This window comes from Pleuronectes platessa, chromosome 18 (assembly GCF_947347685.1).
Source record: "Pleuronectes platessa chromosome 18, fPlePla1.1, whole genome shotgun sequence".
NCBI classification, from domain to species: Eukaryota; Metazoa; Chordata; class Actinopteri; order Pleuronectiformes; family Pleuronectidae; genus Pleuronectes; species Pleuronectes platessa.
In genome coordinates this window covers 1,451,179-1,469,009 of record NC_070643.1, presented here as the reverse complement: position 1 = coordinate 1,469,009, position 17,831 = coordinate 1,451,179, and the positions used below count along the sequence as shown (strand labels likewise).

The 17,831-nt window shown below is 40.9% G+C and overlaps 1 protein-coding gene, 1 long non-coding RNA gene and 5 other non-coding genes across 8 annotated transcripts; all 7 read right to left on the bottom strand.

The window, feature by feature from the left end:
- Positions 1-2,062: 2,062 nt before the first annotated feature.
- On the bottom strand, positions 2,063-5,053 carry txnipa (thioredoxin interacting protein a). The gene is given in 5 exon segments (XM_053446039.1): positions 2,063-3,159; positions 3,267-3,902; positions 4,044-4,191; positions 4,310-4,385; positions 4,678-5,053. Coding segments are annotated over 5 exon segments (1,164 nt in total). The 5' UTR covers positions 4,934-5,053; the 3' UTR covers positions 2,063-3,111.
- A 2,116-nt stretch (positions 5,054-7,169) lies between these two features.
- LOC128461218 (uncharacterized) lies at positions 7,170-16,376 on the bottom strand. Of its 2 annotated transcripts, XR_008342256.1 has the most exons (11): positions 16,285-16,376; positions 15,395-15,454; positions 13,598-13,625; positions 13,372-13,416; positions 12,302-12,371; positions 11,461-11,502; positions 10,988-11,106; positions 10,105-10,153; positions 8,449-9,833; positions 8,199-8,341; positions 7,170-7,184 (listed from the first exon to the last, which is right to left on the bottom strand). It is a non-coding gene; the product is annotated as an uncharacterized LOC128461218 (long non-coding RNA). The 2 variants fall into 2 exon arrangements; XR_008342257.1 differs by lacking the exon at positions 7,170-7,184 and having other exon boundaries at positions 8,327-8,341; positions 10,988-11,046.
- On the bottom strand, positions 10,807-10,941 carry LOC128462261 (small nucleolar RNA SNORA18). The gene has a single exon (XR_008342348.1). It is a non-coding gene; the product is annotated as a small nucleolar RNA SNORA18 (small nucleolar RNA).
- Positions 11,261-11,398, bottom strand: LOC128462252 (small nucleolar RNA SNORA8). The gene has a single exon (XR_008342339.1). It is a non-coding gene; the product is annotated as a small nucleolar RNA SNORA8 (small nucleolar RNA).
- On the bottom strand, positions 12,113-12,246 carry LOC128462260 (small nucleolar RNA SNORA18). The gene has a single exon (XR_008342347.1). It is a non-coding gene; the product is annotated as a small nucleolar RNA SNORA18 (small nucleolar RNA).
- On the bottom strand, positions 12,784-12,921 carry LOC128462251 (small nucleolar RNA SNORA8). The gene has a single exon (XR_008342338.1). It is a non-coding gene; the product is annotated as a small nucleolar RNA SNORA8 (small nucleolar RNA).
- On the bottom strand, positions 13,500-13,572 carry LOC128462248 (small nucleolar RNA Z40). The gene has a single exon (XR_008342336.1). It is a non-coding gene; the product is annotated as a small nucleolar RNA Z40 (small nucleolar RNA).
- Positions 16,377-17,831: the final 1,455 nt, after the last annotated feature.

Sequence of the window (17,831 nt, the reverse complement as noted above, 5' to 3'; positions counted from 1 at the left end):
CCGCCTGCTGCTCCACCTCTCACCTGAATCCTTGTTGTTGTGAACATGTCTGAGCAGAGAACCGCTGTGTTGTTTCATTTGTGAAAGGCAAAGTGCGGAGAAAGTCCAGAACGAAGGATCCTCCACAGGACAAACTGCAATAAGGTGACCTACAAAAATTGAGCCACTGCAAGTAGAGACTGGCTGCGGGACACAGTCCACAGATGAGAGGGTTTCGCTTAGAGGAACCAAATTCACATTCCCTACTTTTAGCCAATAAGGACACAGCTGCCAAGTGTGAAGCTGATAAGTTGAACAGTTCTCGAAGTATGCGTTGCACTAACTGACAGACAAACAGACAGACAGACAGTCATGCAGTGAGTGTGTGTGTGTGTGTGTGTGTGTGTGTGTGTGTGTGTGTGTGTGTGTGTTTGTGTCACGATTAAACTCAATCAATAGATCAAATGTTTGTATTGCCCATATTCACAAATCACAAACTAGCATGTTTACTAATGGAGCTAATGGAAAGCTGAAGACTGAAGATGAAAGGATCAGGTTCTGTTCCACGTTAGTCTTTCTTGGAACTCAGATTGGCAGAGGACATGTGTGAAGTATTTTCCATGCCCATGTCAGTCAGACACTAACTGGTCACTCCATTTGTTGACACTTGTCACTTGCTCTAAATGTGACTTGACCCACCCGGCCGCCTCCTCCAACATCCACACACTGGTGGTGGCACCACAGTTGGAAAATGTTTGTGTGATATAAAGTAAATAAAGTCAGTCAAATTTGTTCGGTATGAAATATTTGGATACCATAAGACAAGGTTAGAGTCTGAAATGGTACCCATCATTAAGGTATGAAAGTCTTGATGAAACACTGACACTGATACATTTTTGTTCTTAGAACCATATGAATATCCACAATAACTTTCCTTGAGGCATTCCTGCAGCAGTGACGATACAGGCCAAGAGAAGCAGCCCCCGTCCACTCAGTGACTGTTTCCTTATCTGTCCACACCAGCACCAGTAAATGCTGAGAGCAGCTGTGTCTCACTTTGCAACCTCCACACTCACACTAGTTATTTTCAGAGTGTGTATGTCAACATGCAGGGCAATGTCAGTACCTGGATGATTCATACAAAACAGTCAACTAAAATAAATAAATATCTATATTATACAAATAATAAAAGTCACTGATGATACTTCGATGTTTGCTCTGCACTGAAAAAGTTTATATTTAATGGTTTTCACAGGAGCTGGGATCTACTGAAGAAAGGTAGAGGCAGAAATCTCTGATACATCCATGCAAATGACACTGCAAGAATCGACGTGGTTGCAACTGAATAACAGCTCTTAGATTATTTTTGCATTTCCCTCAGTGTCTCTGTCTAGAGCATCTGGTAAACTGCTTGCAAAAGCCAAAAATAATCTATTTAATTTCAAGGAAATGTTGCAATTTGTGTAGTATAATCCTCTCAATCTATATGTGCTGGACCACCATGTCCAAAGTATTTATAAAATGAGTCATTATTTTATAAATAATTGTGAATGATTGATCAAATTTATTTTGATCAATCAATCAATCAAAATAAATTTGATTGATTGATTGATTCTCTCCACAAATGTTCCTTTCTATTTATATGTTGAACATTTATAAGCCAGCGACTCAACAATAACATCCTCTGGCTCCTTCAGGAAAGCCCAGGATATTCCCAGGTCAGATGGGATGTGCAATCCAGCCAGCATGCTGTGGAACCCTGCACAGCTGGACTTGGTCCTTTTCATTTGAATCAGGACCAAGAGAGCAGATAAATTCCAATCATTCATTTCAGTCCTTAGGAAGGAGGACTGCTTCTTCCACCTGTGGCATTTCTGTTTAATATTGCAGAAAGTTAATCCAAATTGTGTATCAAAATGAGGAGCCTTAGACTCCACCAGCATAATTTTCAAAGATACAACTTATTTTTGCAAAAAATCTTAACAGCTTCAGACTTCGTGTCTCTTTCACACAACTCCCTGGTCCTATAGGGAAGACTGAAACAAAGCCTGACAGCTAAAAAGGGAGGAGTGGATACACAGAATCTTTTTCAAATTTCTTTAATAAAAAACCCACCCATAGGGTGTCATAGAAAAATACTTGTAAGTATCAAGGATGCATTGCAAACATACAGTGACTTTCTTTGCGTCTGAGAGAACAGAAGTTGTGAAACCAGCACAGTGGAAATCTCCCACTGAAATGTTGTCTAGGACAACTGTTGATTATAAACAATGATAATCCTCACATAAGGTGCTTTCCATGATATCAGAGCATTGTATTCGTAACAATCATGTTTGGCACTTTCACTGGAAAACATTTACAGCCAATGAAAGTTATATGTGAGGTGGAGTGTTTTATCTGCTCACCACAAGTCAATCATTGTTCAAGCCACACTAACATAAACTCTTGCAGGCAGTAATGAAAGAAAATGAGTCAAACAAAAAGTGCAATATAATACAGGAATAACCAAAATTTTCAACACTGTTACAGGAGAAATATGGATGCAGCATGAGATTTATCCAGGAGGATTGTCCTACATGCTTAACTTCTCAAAGGCAACAAAAATAGTTAGATCAGTACAAACTGACTGGACTTAAGTGACAAACAGAATGGTTTCTCTAGTGAAACCCACAAAATACGGGGTTTAATTGGAATGACATATCATCATGATGAAAAACTAACCCCAAAAAAGCTAAGATGTCACAACAGGCTGGGGCTGACGCAAATGCTTGGCCCCAATAATTATAAAAAGTCACAAGATGGCTGTGAATGGACAGTGAGACACAGACAGTTTGAGTCTCAGGAAGGAACAGCTTATTGAGAAATGTAGCAATCCACAGGCTCTGTGGTTACATCTCCACCTCTACAACCTGAGGAGCACCAGGACGAAGTCAGAAGATCAGCTTAGCTGTTGAAGCCTGGAGAAGACAGCTGACAGAACAGGTGAGCATCTTTTTGTCCACCTCACAGTTCCGGCTTTTCTTCTCCATCCATCACATCATCTCTGGAGTTTGAACCTTCTGCTCTTTTTCAAGTGCCATACATGAACAGTCCCTGAAAGCTGGACCACTTATTCATGATCCCTGCTTGACTTCAGCAGACTGGCAGCATGCGGGCACTGCCACTGAACTCTTCGTCAACCTGAAAGAATACATTTGACTTTTATTATCTGGATCATCATCTAATCAGCAAAGGTCATTTCTCATTATTTTGATCAAGAGTTAATATAATGTGGCTGGGACACTTACCTCAGTATAAACTGGGGGCGGTGGAAAGTTAAAGGTTGGTGCGTTCATGAAGATGGGGCTCTCGTCTCCGTCAAAGTCATCCAGGAGTGGCGTAAGGGGCTGGTCCAGGCGGCAGTCGCTGGTGATGTCGGCGTAGCTGGGAGGCCCAGAGGGCATCCTGAGGGACACCCAGCTTTGAGAGGCATTACTGACCGAACCCTCCTGGCTGCTCACACTGTTACTGCGGCTGCCCAGACCAGCTGTACCAATGACCAATGGCAGCTCCAGGATCAGCTTCTCACTTCCAGGGATGTGGACATAAATCTGAAAGTAGGATCATAATGTAGGCATTAACACTGATGTTAAATTCACACCTAATTTACAGCCAAAAATGTGTTGTGTGCAGCCGAACCTCAAGGCTTACCATCAGAGCATACGGAAGACCTTGGTACGCCCATTAGCCTGGTATATGTGCTTAGCAATGATAGCGGCCTTGGGCACCACAATCCGTGAGCAGGTGTTCTCAAACTTTGCATTGATACAGATATCTTCACCTTCACAGAAACCACGGCGATCAATTTTTGCATTCAGTGACACCTGGCCATCAGGGATGAACATGCAGGTGACTTTCTTCTCCTTCATGCCACCTGTGGGAGACTGAGGAGGAACAGGAGGGTGAGACCCCATGTCAAACTAAGGCAGCATTATGCCATTATTCAATAATAGACATTACAGGGCCCAAAATATTTGAGCAGTCTGTTCCACAATATGTATTGCTGAAAAGGTGAATTAACTCACCAACAGGTCTGGAGTATTGACATCCAGGGGCTCCTCCACCTCAAAGGGTTTCTTGCACTCCAGGGTGGCCTGATGTGGCCTCTCGATTAGGGCCTTAACATAGTATTGGACATACCCAAACTTTCCCTTGTATGACGATACCAACTGCCTGTGATAACAAAAGTATGTAAAATGTGAATCAAACACGCTCTATAATATACAATTGAATGAAAAGCCATGGAACCACAGACAATGTGATGTTATCAGAAATGAGAAATTCTGCTTACCCTTGCTGCGGGAGCTCAAATCTAAAGGTGTATTCGTATTTGTTGCCAGGCCTCAGGACGACTGATCCATCGGAATCTGGAAAGGAAAATGAAGTCTGTTCATTTGACACTCTCAGTGAATTGCTTATCATTCTATCATGTTGCTTTGGCTAGGTTGTCTTATGTAACTGTTGGACACATCGTCTCATCAATGTGGGCAATAAATATCCAGCTTTGCATTGACATGGTGAAAACGATGCTTTGACCCACTGACAGCCTGTCCACTGACAGCCTGTCCTCTCGTGACTCAATAAGTAAAACGATGGACGCTATATAACAGCCTTATTTAATATAAGGGCAGAAAGGGTGGGATAGGCGACTGTCCATACCTGTCGGCTGGTCGTTCAGTTGCAGGACCTGCTCATATCGGAGGTACTCGGCCTCCTGTCGGCAACGCTGCTTTCCTTTCGCGTATTCCACTTTGGCGCAGCCCAGACCCAGAACCTTCACTGCGGAAACACGAGTCACCTCGTTCACTTCCACTTCTATCCGGCCACACAACTCGTCTCCGCCGCAATAAAAAGTCTTGCTGGGATCCATAAATTTGATTTGAAAGGTTTTCACCCTCTTCGTCATGGCCACCATGACTGCTTCTAGCTGGTGTGGAAGACAAATGTAAAAACTGAAAAGCACTGACGCGTTCACTGATGTGATCTGTACTGGACTCTGATGTAAACAAAGGCTAGGTGTTGGTTTTATATGACGAGCCTCGGCAGGACACGAGCAGCCAGAATGAACAGCGTGCCTCAGCGCATGCACACCGCTGCCATTGGTGGAAAATCTTTGTTTTCGTCAGCTCGAGCCAATCAGCGCCCGGAAACGACGCGTGGACACCGCGTGGCTGCGAGAATGTAGGACGTGCTGAGAAAATGCACAGGAAGTGGAAGACAGACCGAGAGAACATTTGTAGTAAACAGAAAAACTAGAGAGGCTTCAGTCTGACTAACCTCAGAGACACACACACACACACACACACACACACACACACACACACACACACACACACACATACAATACATGTTAGTTTAGGGCATTTTTCATCTTCAACATGTTGGACAATATAGAGGTGGGTATGGACTTAAACTGAGGAGCTTGTGGTCTATAGGCTCTACAACATGTTAGAACCCTTCTGAGTCTGAATACTGTCATTTGTTTTGTTTTTGTGCTTCGATGATTGTAAGATATCGTACTGGACTAATTGTGGCAACCTAGCACATATACAGTATCTCCAAGACACTGCCTTTGTTACTGTACATGTATTTATTATTTTCCTTTTGCTGTCTTACACTGTGCATTATAAGCTAAACTTAACTCTTAAGGGGTTATGTACATATGCAGTATACTATATTTGATAGAATACAATACCCAATAATTTGTTAGTAAGATACAATTTGATTGCATTTTTTTCAGAATATAAGACAGTGCTCACACTGGATTTGATTAAAAAGAGTGAAGGGGATGGTAAAAGTAACAGTAGGAGTTGAGTCTTGAATTTGACCTGGGAAACTGCAGTTGTCAAACTAATCTAAAGTCAAGGTCCACCTACGAGCTTAAAAATGTGTGACACGGTTCTCGTTAGTGAGTTTCCTCTGTTGCCACAATTTAAAAGAAGAAGTAATGCGCAAGTGAAACCCTTGATTCTGAGGCCTTCACATCCATGATGACTTCCACACTCCTGACGTTAGAATTGGCAGTTGACAAAACATACATTTATGTAACAACTGTCATGCTCCATATGACCATCACACTTGTTCTAAGGCAAGATTGGATCCCCAACTTACTGTGGCAGTGATCTGCACTGCAGGAGCCCTGGCAGATCTAGACTCACTCTGTATCTGACCATTGGTGCTCATTTTGTTGAATCTTTGACTAGGACCAATTATACTATCAGGTGACATGATGTGGGCATTTGGTCAGATCCTACTGTAATACCTGATCTTCCATACAGCTGATCTGGGCCCTGGCAAGGGAAAGCTGTACATGTTATAGAGTGGCTGGGATGGGCTGATCATATCTTTTACCCCAGGAAAGAAACACAAAGTGAATGGGTCCATTATAAAAAATATTATATATACAGTATATATATGTTTATGCACAAAATGCTGCCTTCTACAAAGTAGTAACAGTTTAAGGTGACTAGTTTTATTGTGTTTATGTTTGAGCTAAACAAATTATGTTTGTGCAAAGATGTGTTATTGACTGGGCAGTTTACAATGCATTATCAATCAATCAATCAAATTTTATTTGTATAGCCCATATTCACAAATTACAATTCATCTCATAGGGCTTTAACAGGGTGTGACATCCTCTGTCCTTAACCCTCAGCAAGAGTAAGGAAAAACTACTAAAAACCCTTTTAACAGGGTAAAAATATGTAGAAACCTCAGAGAGAGCCACATGTGAGGGATCCCTCTCCCAGGACGGACAGAAGTGCAATAGATGCCACGTGCAGGAAAACATCATCAATAATCAAAGTCTCTAGCAGCATTTGATGAGGGTAGACATCCCGAAGGACAACCCCAACATGACATGCCAAGCAGTCCCGCTGCAAGCACAGTCCATGCTCAGCAACCAGCAGGACCACGATCCACCATCCAGACCAGACGCCACTCCAGTCCTCAGTCACCGTCCACCGCCGCCCACCAGGACCCATCACGAGCCACCACCGCGGTCCTGGTCCACCGCCCGTGCCCAATGCCAACGCGACACAGGGTCCGCCACCAGCACCACGATCAGCCCACATGACTCAGAATCCGCCACAATGGATCCACCACCGCGACCCCCGGTGCGCGATCCACAAACCGCAATCCATGGTGCGGCCACAGAGGCCCTGGATCTGCGGGTGATAAAGCAAAGGGATTCCGGGGAAGGGGGATAGTTTACATTACTACATAATAACAACGTCAGTTCACCAATTGACCATCAGTCTGTCCTTGGCTCTGTCTGGCTGACAGCACACAGACACACACACATAGAAAGGACATTAAGTACTTCACACAAAAGGTAATCAGTACATAAAGGAGATAATAGTAGTCAGGGGGTAAGATACCCCAAATTGTCTCTTCTCACAGAGAAAAGTGCTGGACATAGATGCACTGTATGAATGGGTGAATGTAATACTGTAAAGCACTTTAGGTGTTCATCAAGACTAAAAAATCACGATATAAATCCAGATTTATTATGACCTTTAACATATCTACAGATAACATCATATAGGCATCTCCTAGTGATTCTCTAGAATATTGTAAGGTCTCAACTAAAATGTAAAATGTATGTTGTGATTGACAAATGAAATTAAATTGAACATAAACATGACTTTGTGCGGGCTCGGGTTAGAATATGTAGGTTATATATACATATATATGTATGAATCAGAATGTTAACTTAGCTAACTGTTAGCTAATATGTGTGACACAGGTTATTCCCTTCATAGTTTTACAGCTGTTTCATTTGCAATGTTTGCACGGTGTCTTGTGACCTGCACAGCACTCTGTTGTTGCTTCGCTCCCTTCAGTGAACTTTCGACCAGTTCTTTCTAGTTGTCACACCACAAGGACATTTTCCACCATTAAATCTCCTGAGGGTTTTTGCTTCCAAGCCACTTCAAATAACATAGTTGGGTCTTTCTCCTGTGTAGGTGTGGTATTATTACATATGATCTCATGATTGGTCCATGCCTGTCGTGAACAGAAAGGTGGTTTTCAAATGTTGGCAGGTAATTTATTTACTGGTTAGGGATGTTATTACCGCTCCATAGGTGAACTGCAGCTCTTGCTCAATATCTACCATATATGCACCTGTAACTTCAATAAAACACATAAGGTCTACTATCACATACTTAAAGACTGACCTGCGGCTGTGGCTAAGGGGTAGAGTGGTCATCCTCCAACCTGAAGGTAGGCAGTTCGATCCCCAGTGTGACCCATCTGCATGCCGAAGTTACCTTGGGCAAGATGCTGAACCCTGAATGGCCCCCCATAGAATAACAAAGTGCTGCGAATAGATGTACTGTATGAATCTGTGTGAATGTAAAACTGTACTGTAAATCGCTTTGAGTGGTCAAGACTAGAAAAGCGCTATATAAATACAAAACCATTTACCTCTGGGAACAGGTAGTAACTACTAACTGCATTTTGATTGGGGAGATAGTTATTTCCTTGGGAGGCAATCCGTAAACAGCTCCGTAAAACCAATGGAGAGTGGGTGCAGGGTCATCAGCCAGTGAGTCAGCTGGGGAAGGGACTCACAAATCCAACAGCTGCAGGTGGGTGCTTTAATGTGCAATGAACAACCTGTTTTAAGAGACCATTAGGTCATATGTTTTAGGATTTACTGGGTAAAGGATAAAGATAAAAGCTGAAGATTCTCCCAAAAATTGGCATTGAGATTATTTTGACCCAATAAAATGGCCCCTTCTCAGGTCACTGTTAATGAAATAATACTGCTTTGTGGATTTTATGGTGTTACAAGTGTAGAGCTGGATATGTCTGCACCATTGGAGTCAGTGGGATCTTCAGTAGATCTTTAAAAATCATAATATTTACTACAGCCACAATCTGTGGTGCCCAAATGTACAATTTTTAAGTAAAATGCCAATATCCTTCTATCCTGTGCAGATTGAAGAAAATCTTTGGCATGGCTCTTGTTCATATTCAGTGAAGCTATAGTTTACCATAGCATCTCTGTATATCGTAAATTGGCTCTAAACTATGTGGGAAGTGTACAACTACAGCCTTTAACACATACATATAAAAGACAGTGTGACTTGGGTTATGATACTTTATTGAGTACACATACAATCAGGTTAAATAAACTGCTACATTAAAAAAATAAGGGAAAACTTATAGCACACATCAGATCTTGATGAACAAAAATCTTCACATTGACAGACTGATTCAAAACCACAGTGAAAGTCAACATTTAAACCACAAGCTGCCACTACTCATAATGGGACAGAGGTGTGTATGGCCTCCGCCTGCCTGTATACAGTCCTGACATCTGGGCCTGCTCCTGTTGAGTTGGCGGTTTGTGTCCTCGGGATCTCCTCCCAGACCTGGATAAGGGCATCAATGACCTACTGGACACTCTGGGGCAGTACTTGGCAGGAGTGTATACATGATACATAATGCCCCATTGGTTCTCAATAGTATTTAAATTGAGGGACCACGAGGACCACAACATACTACCTTCTTGGGAGTTGTCTTGCTTTTACCTCTCCATTACACCGGTTGCAATTTTCAGTTGCATCAAATCAGGTGAAATTGATTCACCATTACTTGTGCTTCCTAAATAGACTGATATCTCTGAAGTTTAACAGACTGTTATACTCTGACAATTAAGTGTTTTTTTTGGCAGCGTATGTTGCAGTACTGGGAGCTGATTTTAGTTGTACAATTCTCAGAAGCAACAGTTATTTATATTCCAGGGTGAGTGACAGCTGCTTAGGGTTAACAGGTGTCCTCGCAGCTGCACAATCTTGCCATTTCTGAAAATTGAGCAAAAGGTTACACTTAGATCATTGGACACAACTACCAATGCAGTACTTTCATTTAACAGTGATACATATCAAATCAATTGCAGACAGAACCATAACAGTTAGTAGAGCAAAGTTCATGTTCCCAGCAGGTGTTCTCAGCAAGCTGCTGCAGAAGCCCACTGGGGTGGAGTTTGTTTTCTGGTCAATTCCACAGCAAGACAGGAATGAGTAGTCCTGAAAGCCTTGGTATATGACCACCTCTGTCACCCACACCACCTACCTTATAGTGAAATGCTGCGGATCCTGAAGTCATCCCTTGAAGATTAATTCTGAAAGAAATATCAAACTATTTCAATTATTTAACACAAACTCATTCTTAGTCTCTAAATCCTAGATTAAGTATGTTAGAACAAAAAGTGCAGAGAATTACTGATTGGTAAAGTACTCAAGCATTTAATTTCATGAGGTCTTTCCTGCATTAGCGGGACAAATCTGTCTCCTTAAATTAAGGAAAGCTTTTTGTGTTTGTTGAATGCTTGTTATTTGATATATATGAAGTCATTTTTTAGTCTTCTACATTGCTGACACCAAGTGGACTGGAGTGGAACTGCTTGCTGTAGTTGGTTGCTTACATAGCAAGTTAATTTGCTTAACCTTCACTCTGCAGTGACAATATAGGTGAACCAAGGTCTCCAGGAACCTTTTTTTCCTTCCTTATAAAAGTTCACAGCACTACAAAGGTATGTTTTTGTCAAACCACTGCATTAATACAATATTTGGGGAATAAAAAGAAGCTAATGGTTGGGTAAGAGCTTTTGCTGCAACGGTATCTGATGGACTGTCTTCTTACAAGGACTGGGGACTGATCCCTGCCCTGTCGTATCTTACAACCCCAAAATGAGCAAAGAAACCATTTCAAGACAAAGGGCACTGTCAATCGGCTACAAATCAAACTTGCAGAGAATACGGTCACATCTGTTAATCGTGTTCTGTAGTAATATCCCTCCATGCTCATGGTATTGAACATGTGGGTAAAGCGAAACTACAGATTTTACTCTCCGAGGTATTTCCAACGACATGACCCTACAGTTCAAGGTCCGTCGGGATAGACCTCAGTATTCATTGTTGAGACAACCACCTCCAGCTACTTTCACATCACTCACCGGCTGTTGTCGAAGCTCTGGTCTGGGATCAGAAGGCCATTCTTTGTTGAAGCTTAAACCTGGAGAACAGCCAGGATGTTAAGTGTCTGAACATCAGCTCTGTTTATCACCGAGGGATTCTTAAAAAAAACAAACAAAAAACTGTAAAGTTTGCTCAGAGCTCAACCCAGTTTTACCCTTAATATTGTTGGGGTGCTTCACTGCGAACACAGGCATTTGCTGGACATAAATGTCTATACAAACATCGATATAAGACTCAAACAACTATCTTAAGATTGTTTCAATGAATATACCGGGACTCCAAACACAGGCAGAATGGAGACAAACGATGCAATATGTTGAGTTTTTCTAGCACCGACTTTTGAACAAACCAGCTGATCAAACAACTGGCTGCAGATACCATACAGTGCTGTCCCTGTGAACATCTAATCACTAGACACATACGATAATCTCTCAAAGACAAACTCACTTACCACTGTTAAGTTCTTGAGCCATGTTTCTGCCATCACCGTGACCTTAAGACAAACAGCATCTCTTAATTGCACCGCATACAAACAAAATACCACTTACCAAAAACTATACAAGACAATTCCAAGGTCTTAATCTTATTTGATTACTTAATGAATCTGCAGCATCACCTCAACTCTAATGAACATTAATGGCGTCTTCTACATGTACCGCACCTTTATTCACTAAGATACATTGGTTATCTTTTTAATATCAGCTTTTCTTCTGTCACGCATTTGAAATGCAAACATTTCCCTCCTGTACTTATACAATGGCTGACTTGGACATTTTCCAGACTTTAAACAGGGGAACTGGCAAAAAAAAAAAAAAGGGATACAGCAAATGTAAAGAGCAACTGACTGCCATTTGTATTATCTTCCAGCCCCCCTGGAAAATGTCAGAAATCAGTTATGGTTTAATGCAACACTGAGCCGATCTCTTTGATGGCTCGTTTTCTTTAAGACTGCGTTTTACGCTTTAGTTTCGTTTTTTTCTTTGTTTAGTTTAATAGTGAAAAATTAAAGTAAATTGTTATGGTGATGTGACAAATAATTGTACCAAAAGCATTGCCTATCTACAACTAGTCAGACTGGCAGAACACGGTCACATCACTGCTCAATGTGTTCTGCAGTAATATCCCACCAGGCTCATGGTATTAAACTTACGGGTAAAGCGAAACTACAGTTTTGCTGTCTGAGGCATTTCCAACGACATGGCCCTACAGTTGAAGGTCTGTCGGGATAGACCTCAGCATTCATTGGTGGAGACGATGATTTAATCACTTCCAGCTACCTTCACTTCACTCACCTGTTGTTGAAGCCCTGCTCATGTTTACCCAGTCTCGGATCAGGAGGCCATTCTTGGTAGCATCTCAAACCTGGAGAACAGCTGTGTTTGAGAATCAGCTCACGCATTTTATCCAACAAATCCTCATCCAGTGTGTAAAGCTAGCTCAGAACTTCCTGAAATATTGCAACCACAAGTGTAGGATAGACGACTTGAAAAGCACATCTCTGGTTACGTCTGTGGCCGGTGTGAAGGCATTTAAAAGAAAAACACTGTGGTAGAGACAGGCAAGTTTTGGAATCAGCACTAACAGAAGGGGATTTGTGTATTTTCCCTTTGAATAGCATACTGTAATTTTTACCTAGCATGCAGTTTCACAAATTGTTCCTAGAAAGAAAGAAAGAAATTTCCTCCTTTGAGTTGTCACTTAACACCCTTGTTTTAGATAAGTACACAAAACATGTGAACTTTACATCTTTGTACAATCAGTATGATTCTCAGTTGAGTGTTTCAATGAATATACCGGGACTCCAAACACAGGTAGAATGGAGACCAACGATGCCAGATATTGAGTTTTTCTAGCACTGACTTTTGAACAAACCAGCTGATCAAACAACTGGCTGCAGATACCATACAGTGCGATCCCTGAGTAGTTGTACACAATCCTACAAACATACATGACAACCCAACAGAAATCTTTTATAAGTTCAAACAGGAAATGTTCAGAGCCAAACTTCTGCCATGGAAGTGTACGAGTCAACGTAAATTCTACTTTAGCACCAAAGTGTGTAGGCTATTATCACAATGAAATGTCATTAAAGTAAATCTTGATTATTGTATGATGTATAATGGCCTCCAGATGACTATCTGGAGGCCATTATAATTTTATATTTTCAACCAATTAGAATTCAATAAACTCAGTAGTTCTGTTTGGTAGAGGTTTGAGCTCCTGGCACATTCTTTAGTAATTTTCTCATAATGTACATAACATGGTTATAGCAGAGTATAAGGTGCTTATTTTTAGGCAGATTCTCAGTTGTTAGGGTTAAGTTAATTTAACCAGAGTTAACATTATTGCCCCATGTACTTACATTGTGTTGCTATATTACCGCTGAAGGCCAGGGCAGTGAGGAAGCCTGCATGAGTATACAAAGGTAGAATGATGTGAGAATGCGTTTCCAAGACAATCAACATATTAAGTGCTAATTCAAGCAATTCCATGTGTTCAGAAAGGCACTTGTCAATCACACTTCAGAGCAGTTGAACATATTTAGCCAATCATCATAACACTTTAACAGTTGTCATTCTGTAACTTACCCAGTTGGCCCATGGTCTTCTGTAGTACCTGCATGACATTGACACAAGTTCACATTTACTGCTTTAAATAATGATTTAACAGATGTCAGTTCCCATTAGTAACACTGCTGTAGTTCAACAGCAGTGGGTTGCAAGAGAATTAATTGCTTTATGCACTGTATGCCCTCAACAGCCCACGAGAGGACCAGAGCACATACTGTGCAATTAGTAGTAGACACTTTTTCACTAATTAAATGTAATGTGTATCCACTGTCCGGGTTCTACATAGTATCAAATGTTCTCCACACCCTTTAGCTCTTTTCAGACCTAATATAACAGGGTTTCTACAGGTTAACAAGTTAAATTTAAGACTTTTAAAAACCACTTTGAATAGAATTTAAGACCTATTTCACAGCCATACCGGCAACAAAGTATGAAGGGAAATTACTATGAAAGAAATAAGTCACAGAATTAATTACTAACAGGTCCAACATAGTAACAAATATAACCGAGCCTTCTAGTCAATAAGGCTTTTGTTTGTCAAACAGTTACCAAGTAGGAGTTCAATAAACGATTCTTTCAGCATAGAGAAAAAGTATGTTCCAAAAAAAATGGCCAGAGAAGAAAATTAACCGTCCCACCCCAACACTACATAATCCTCCATCTTCTCAGCCCTGCGGCCTAGGCCACAATCTCCTTTTCAATTGACTCAAGCTCAGTCAACTTCTCCTTGCAGCCCCTACTCAGAATATTTAACTTGGAGTTAACCTCGGCCATCTTGCTGCAAGCCTTGCCCTCAGCCTCTCAAACACCGACGAGATAGCAGGAGTTTGTTGTTGGCTTTTCCCTTCTCTTGTGTATCTCTGACTATGCATGCGATTCTAAAGCCTTTACCCCTGATGTTCCTAGTTTTACTGTTTTCTTGCTAAAGGTGCAGTGGCCTTCAAAAACATTCCCCTCCACTGGTTGTAAACCAAGCTTTGTTGAACCTGCACTTTCCCAATAAGTTACAAAAGAGGTCACACACTAGTAGAATTTCCGTCTCATTTAGCTTGATTGCTGTTTGCTCCGCCCGTTTAATTGCTAGACACTATGTATAAAGGCTGTCTATCCGCAGCGCGGAGATGCGCTCAGAGTAGCACAAGCGGAGTGGGGCGCAGTAGTAATCAAGCGTGCAGCGTGAGACAGAGGAAGACAGCTGTCCGTCAGACAGAGACTGTCTGTTTGTGCACATTTACTGGAAAGCAACTTATCGCTTCATAATCCAATTCATTTTTTAAGACAGTCAAATTAAATTTACGATTTTTTAAGAACAAAAATTCAGATTATTAAATTTAAGACTTTTTATGACCCCGCGGGAACCCTGTATTAACATGCGTCTCAGGTGATTCAATGATGTGATCACCAGAGACTCATTCTAATAAGGAAAGAAAAAGGGTTAGGGTCCTAACCATTCACTTCCATTTCAAAATGATTGGTTTAAAAGTCCAATTTATTGTCCACAAGACAATCGAGCTGCTTTCAGATCACCACTGAACGCCGGTTAATCTGAGATACTCTCAGGGTGTAATATGAGGATGCAAATCTTGCTACCAGGTCTGAACAGGGTCTTTGTGGCCACTTCCTGAACCTTAACGTGGAGCTCTGATTATAAGGTGATACTGAATTCAAGTTCCAGGTACTTTGAGAGTTCTGGATGCTGTAAAAGAGTAGACAGTACGTTTCGAGCAGTCTGTGCCACCAGGCATTATTGTCACTTAGTAATTGTTTACTTAAAAGACTACACACACCATCAAGTTATCAAGAACAAACACTAACCTCATTTCTCAAAAGATCAGCTGTGTTGGTGTTTAACTACTTCCCCCTCAAATGGAGCACCTGCAACGGAAAGAAGAAAAGGTAGACTTACATCTGTTAAAACATGTCCCTTAAGCACATTGTAACCCAATCAGGAATACAGTGCATTTCTAAACTGAATGTACCAGATCTCATTGTCACCGTTCAACAACTATCAGTGCAGAGGTGAAAGCAAAATCTGATTTTGTCTAGCCAACGCTGTCTTGGGATCAGCCCACTGCATAGGACCATCCCAATGACTGGTCTGCACTTTGACGGTGGGGTAGGACGCTGATGCACCAGTCTGATGAGGGTTACAAATCATTTTCTGACTTGAGACATTGCCGCACATTATCAAATATAGCTGCAGCGAAGATAGACGTGTGGTTTATTGTAGATTTAACGACGACCTGGGCAATTGACCGAAAATGGAATAGTTTATGGATGATCGATGCATAAAACATTTAGAAAGTTTCGATTATACTTGGATACTTAATGTATACACCTATTACAAATGGACACTACATTAAAGTTAAGCTGCTGAAGCGGAGAAACAAGGATGAGGAACGTGCGAACCTTAAACTGCTCACTGTTTAAACGGAGCTTAATGATGGTTTCCCTGTTGGGAGATAATAGACTTTGAGTGAAAAAGACGTTGCAGACTTAAGGTAAGGCCGGCTGGGTCTACGGATGGGTGAGAAGTATCGAGCTAGCTAATTAGCTAGCATGCTAAATGAAGACAACGTGGTGCAGAGTGTGACGACGTGGTCCAATAAAACCAAATGTACCACATGACGGCGACCATAGGTTAACTTATCTTTATTTTCTGCTCTAGGTTTGTTGAGAGTCCGATTAACAAGAAAGTTACTTACGACTATCTTTCGTGTGTAGATCAATGTCTCTCCACACAACCGGCGCACACTTGAGAAAGAACGTTTGAGGGTGTCGAAAATGTATTTATAGGGTTGCTTACGTCAGTTGAAACTGCTTTATGGCAATCAGCATCGCGTCACGGCAACTCGGAAATCTTAAAGGCATACGTTCTATATTATATAATAATCAGGACTCTCCACCTGAATCTAGCCACAAGTCTTTTAAGTATGGGAATAAATAAATAACATGACCTCGTGTAGTTTTATAATGACAAAGATTTAAATACACAGTCCATCTGCGAGATCATCGAAAGGAGCAGGGGCCTTATTTATAACCGTTGTGTATGCATTTGTCAGGACCCATTATGTATGGAGGACCATACATGACTTAAGTATAAATAACAAAATAAATAAATGTATAAATAAATACAGAAATAAATAATTAAAAGCATAAATAAATAAATGAATAAATACAGAAATAAGTAAATACAGAAATGTATGAATAAATGTCCTTTGAAGCAGCGGCTCATTGACTTTGTAGAACAGTGGACCTAAATCACCTATATCATACCAATAAATAATAACCTTAAATAACCCTCTGAACTTGAACTAGTTCATTTTAAGTGTGAACGGGCTCAACGCTGCAAACAGCTACTTGACACCACTCAGCAATGAGAGGCAGAAGTAGTAGGCCTGGATCATTACACTCCTGTGACCAATCCTGCATGAGACTGCGGTTAGGCCCGCCTTTCTCATTAGCATAAGGACAAAGAAATGTGGAAATGAATAAATGTGGAAATAAATAAATGTGGAAATATATTTAAGACATTTATTTATACATATCTGTATTTATTTCTTTATTTATTTAATTATTTCCTTATTTATTTATTTATGTATTTATGTATACTTAAATCACGTATGGTCCTCCATAATTATGTGCGTACGCCGCTTCTCACGCAAACAGTGGTATTGATAAAAAAGAACTTGACAGGAGAATATGTCTACTTGTGCGCATCTCTGACCCATGCGATTGGGAGACAGGAAAGTGGCGATGCAGACGTGAGGAGGTGAATTGAAGCCAAATCATCGATCCACTTCATCATTCCACATTAAAAGCAACAGCGTTATTTGTGATCGTGCGACATCCATAAGAGCCTTACATTTTAAAAGACATAAAACAGCTTAAAGCAAATTACTGCAGGAAAGCATAAAAAACAGTGACAGAACCGAGTGATTCATATATATTTTAAATAATATTCTCTATAGCACTGCACCTGCATCACCAAGTACGACTTCAGTTTCCATATGCAGTGCCTTGCACAAGTATTCACCCCCCTTGGACTAGATATTACTTTTCTACATTTTGTGACTTTATGTATGGACCAACTCAAAATAGTCCATCATTTGGAAGTTAGGGGAAATATTACATGGATTTCAAAATTATTTACAAATAAAAATCTGAAAAGTCACCAAACAGGTCAGGGATACAGTTTTGGAGAGGTATGAAGCAGGGATAGTTTATAAACAAATATCCCAAGCTTTAAACA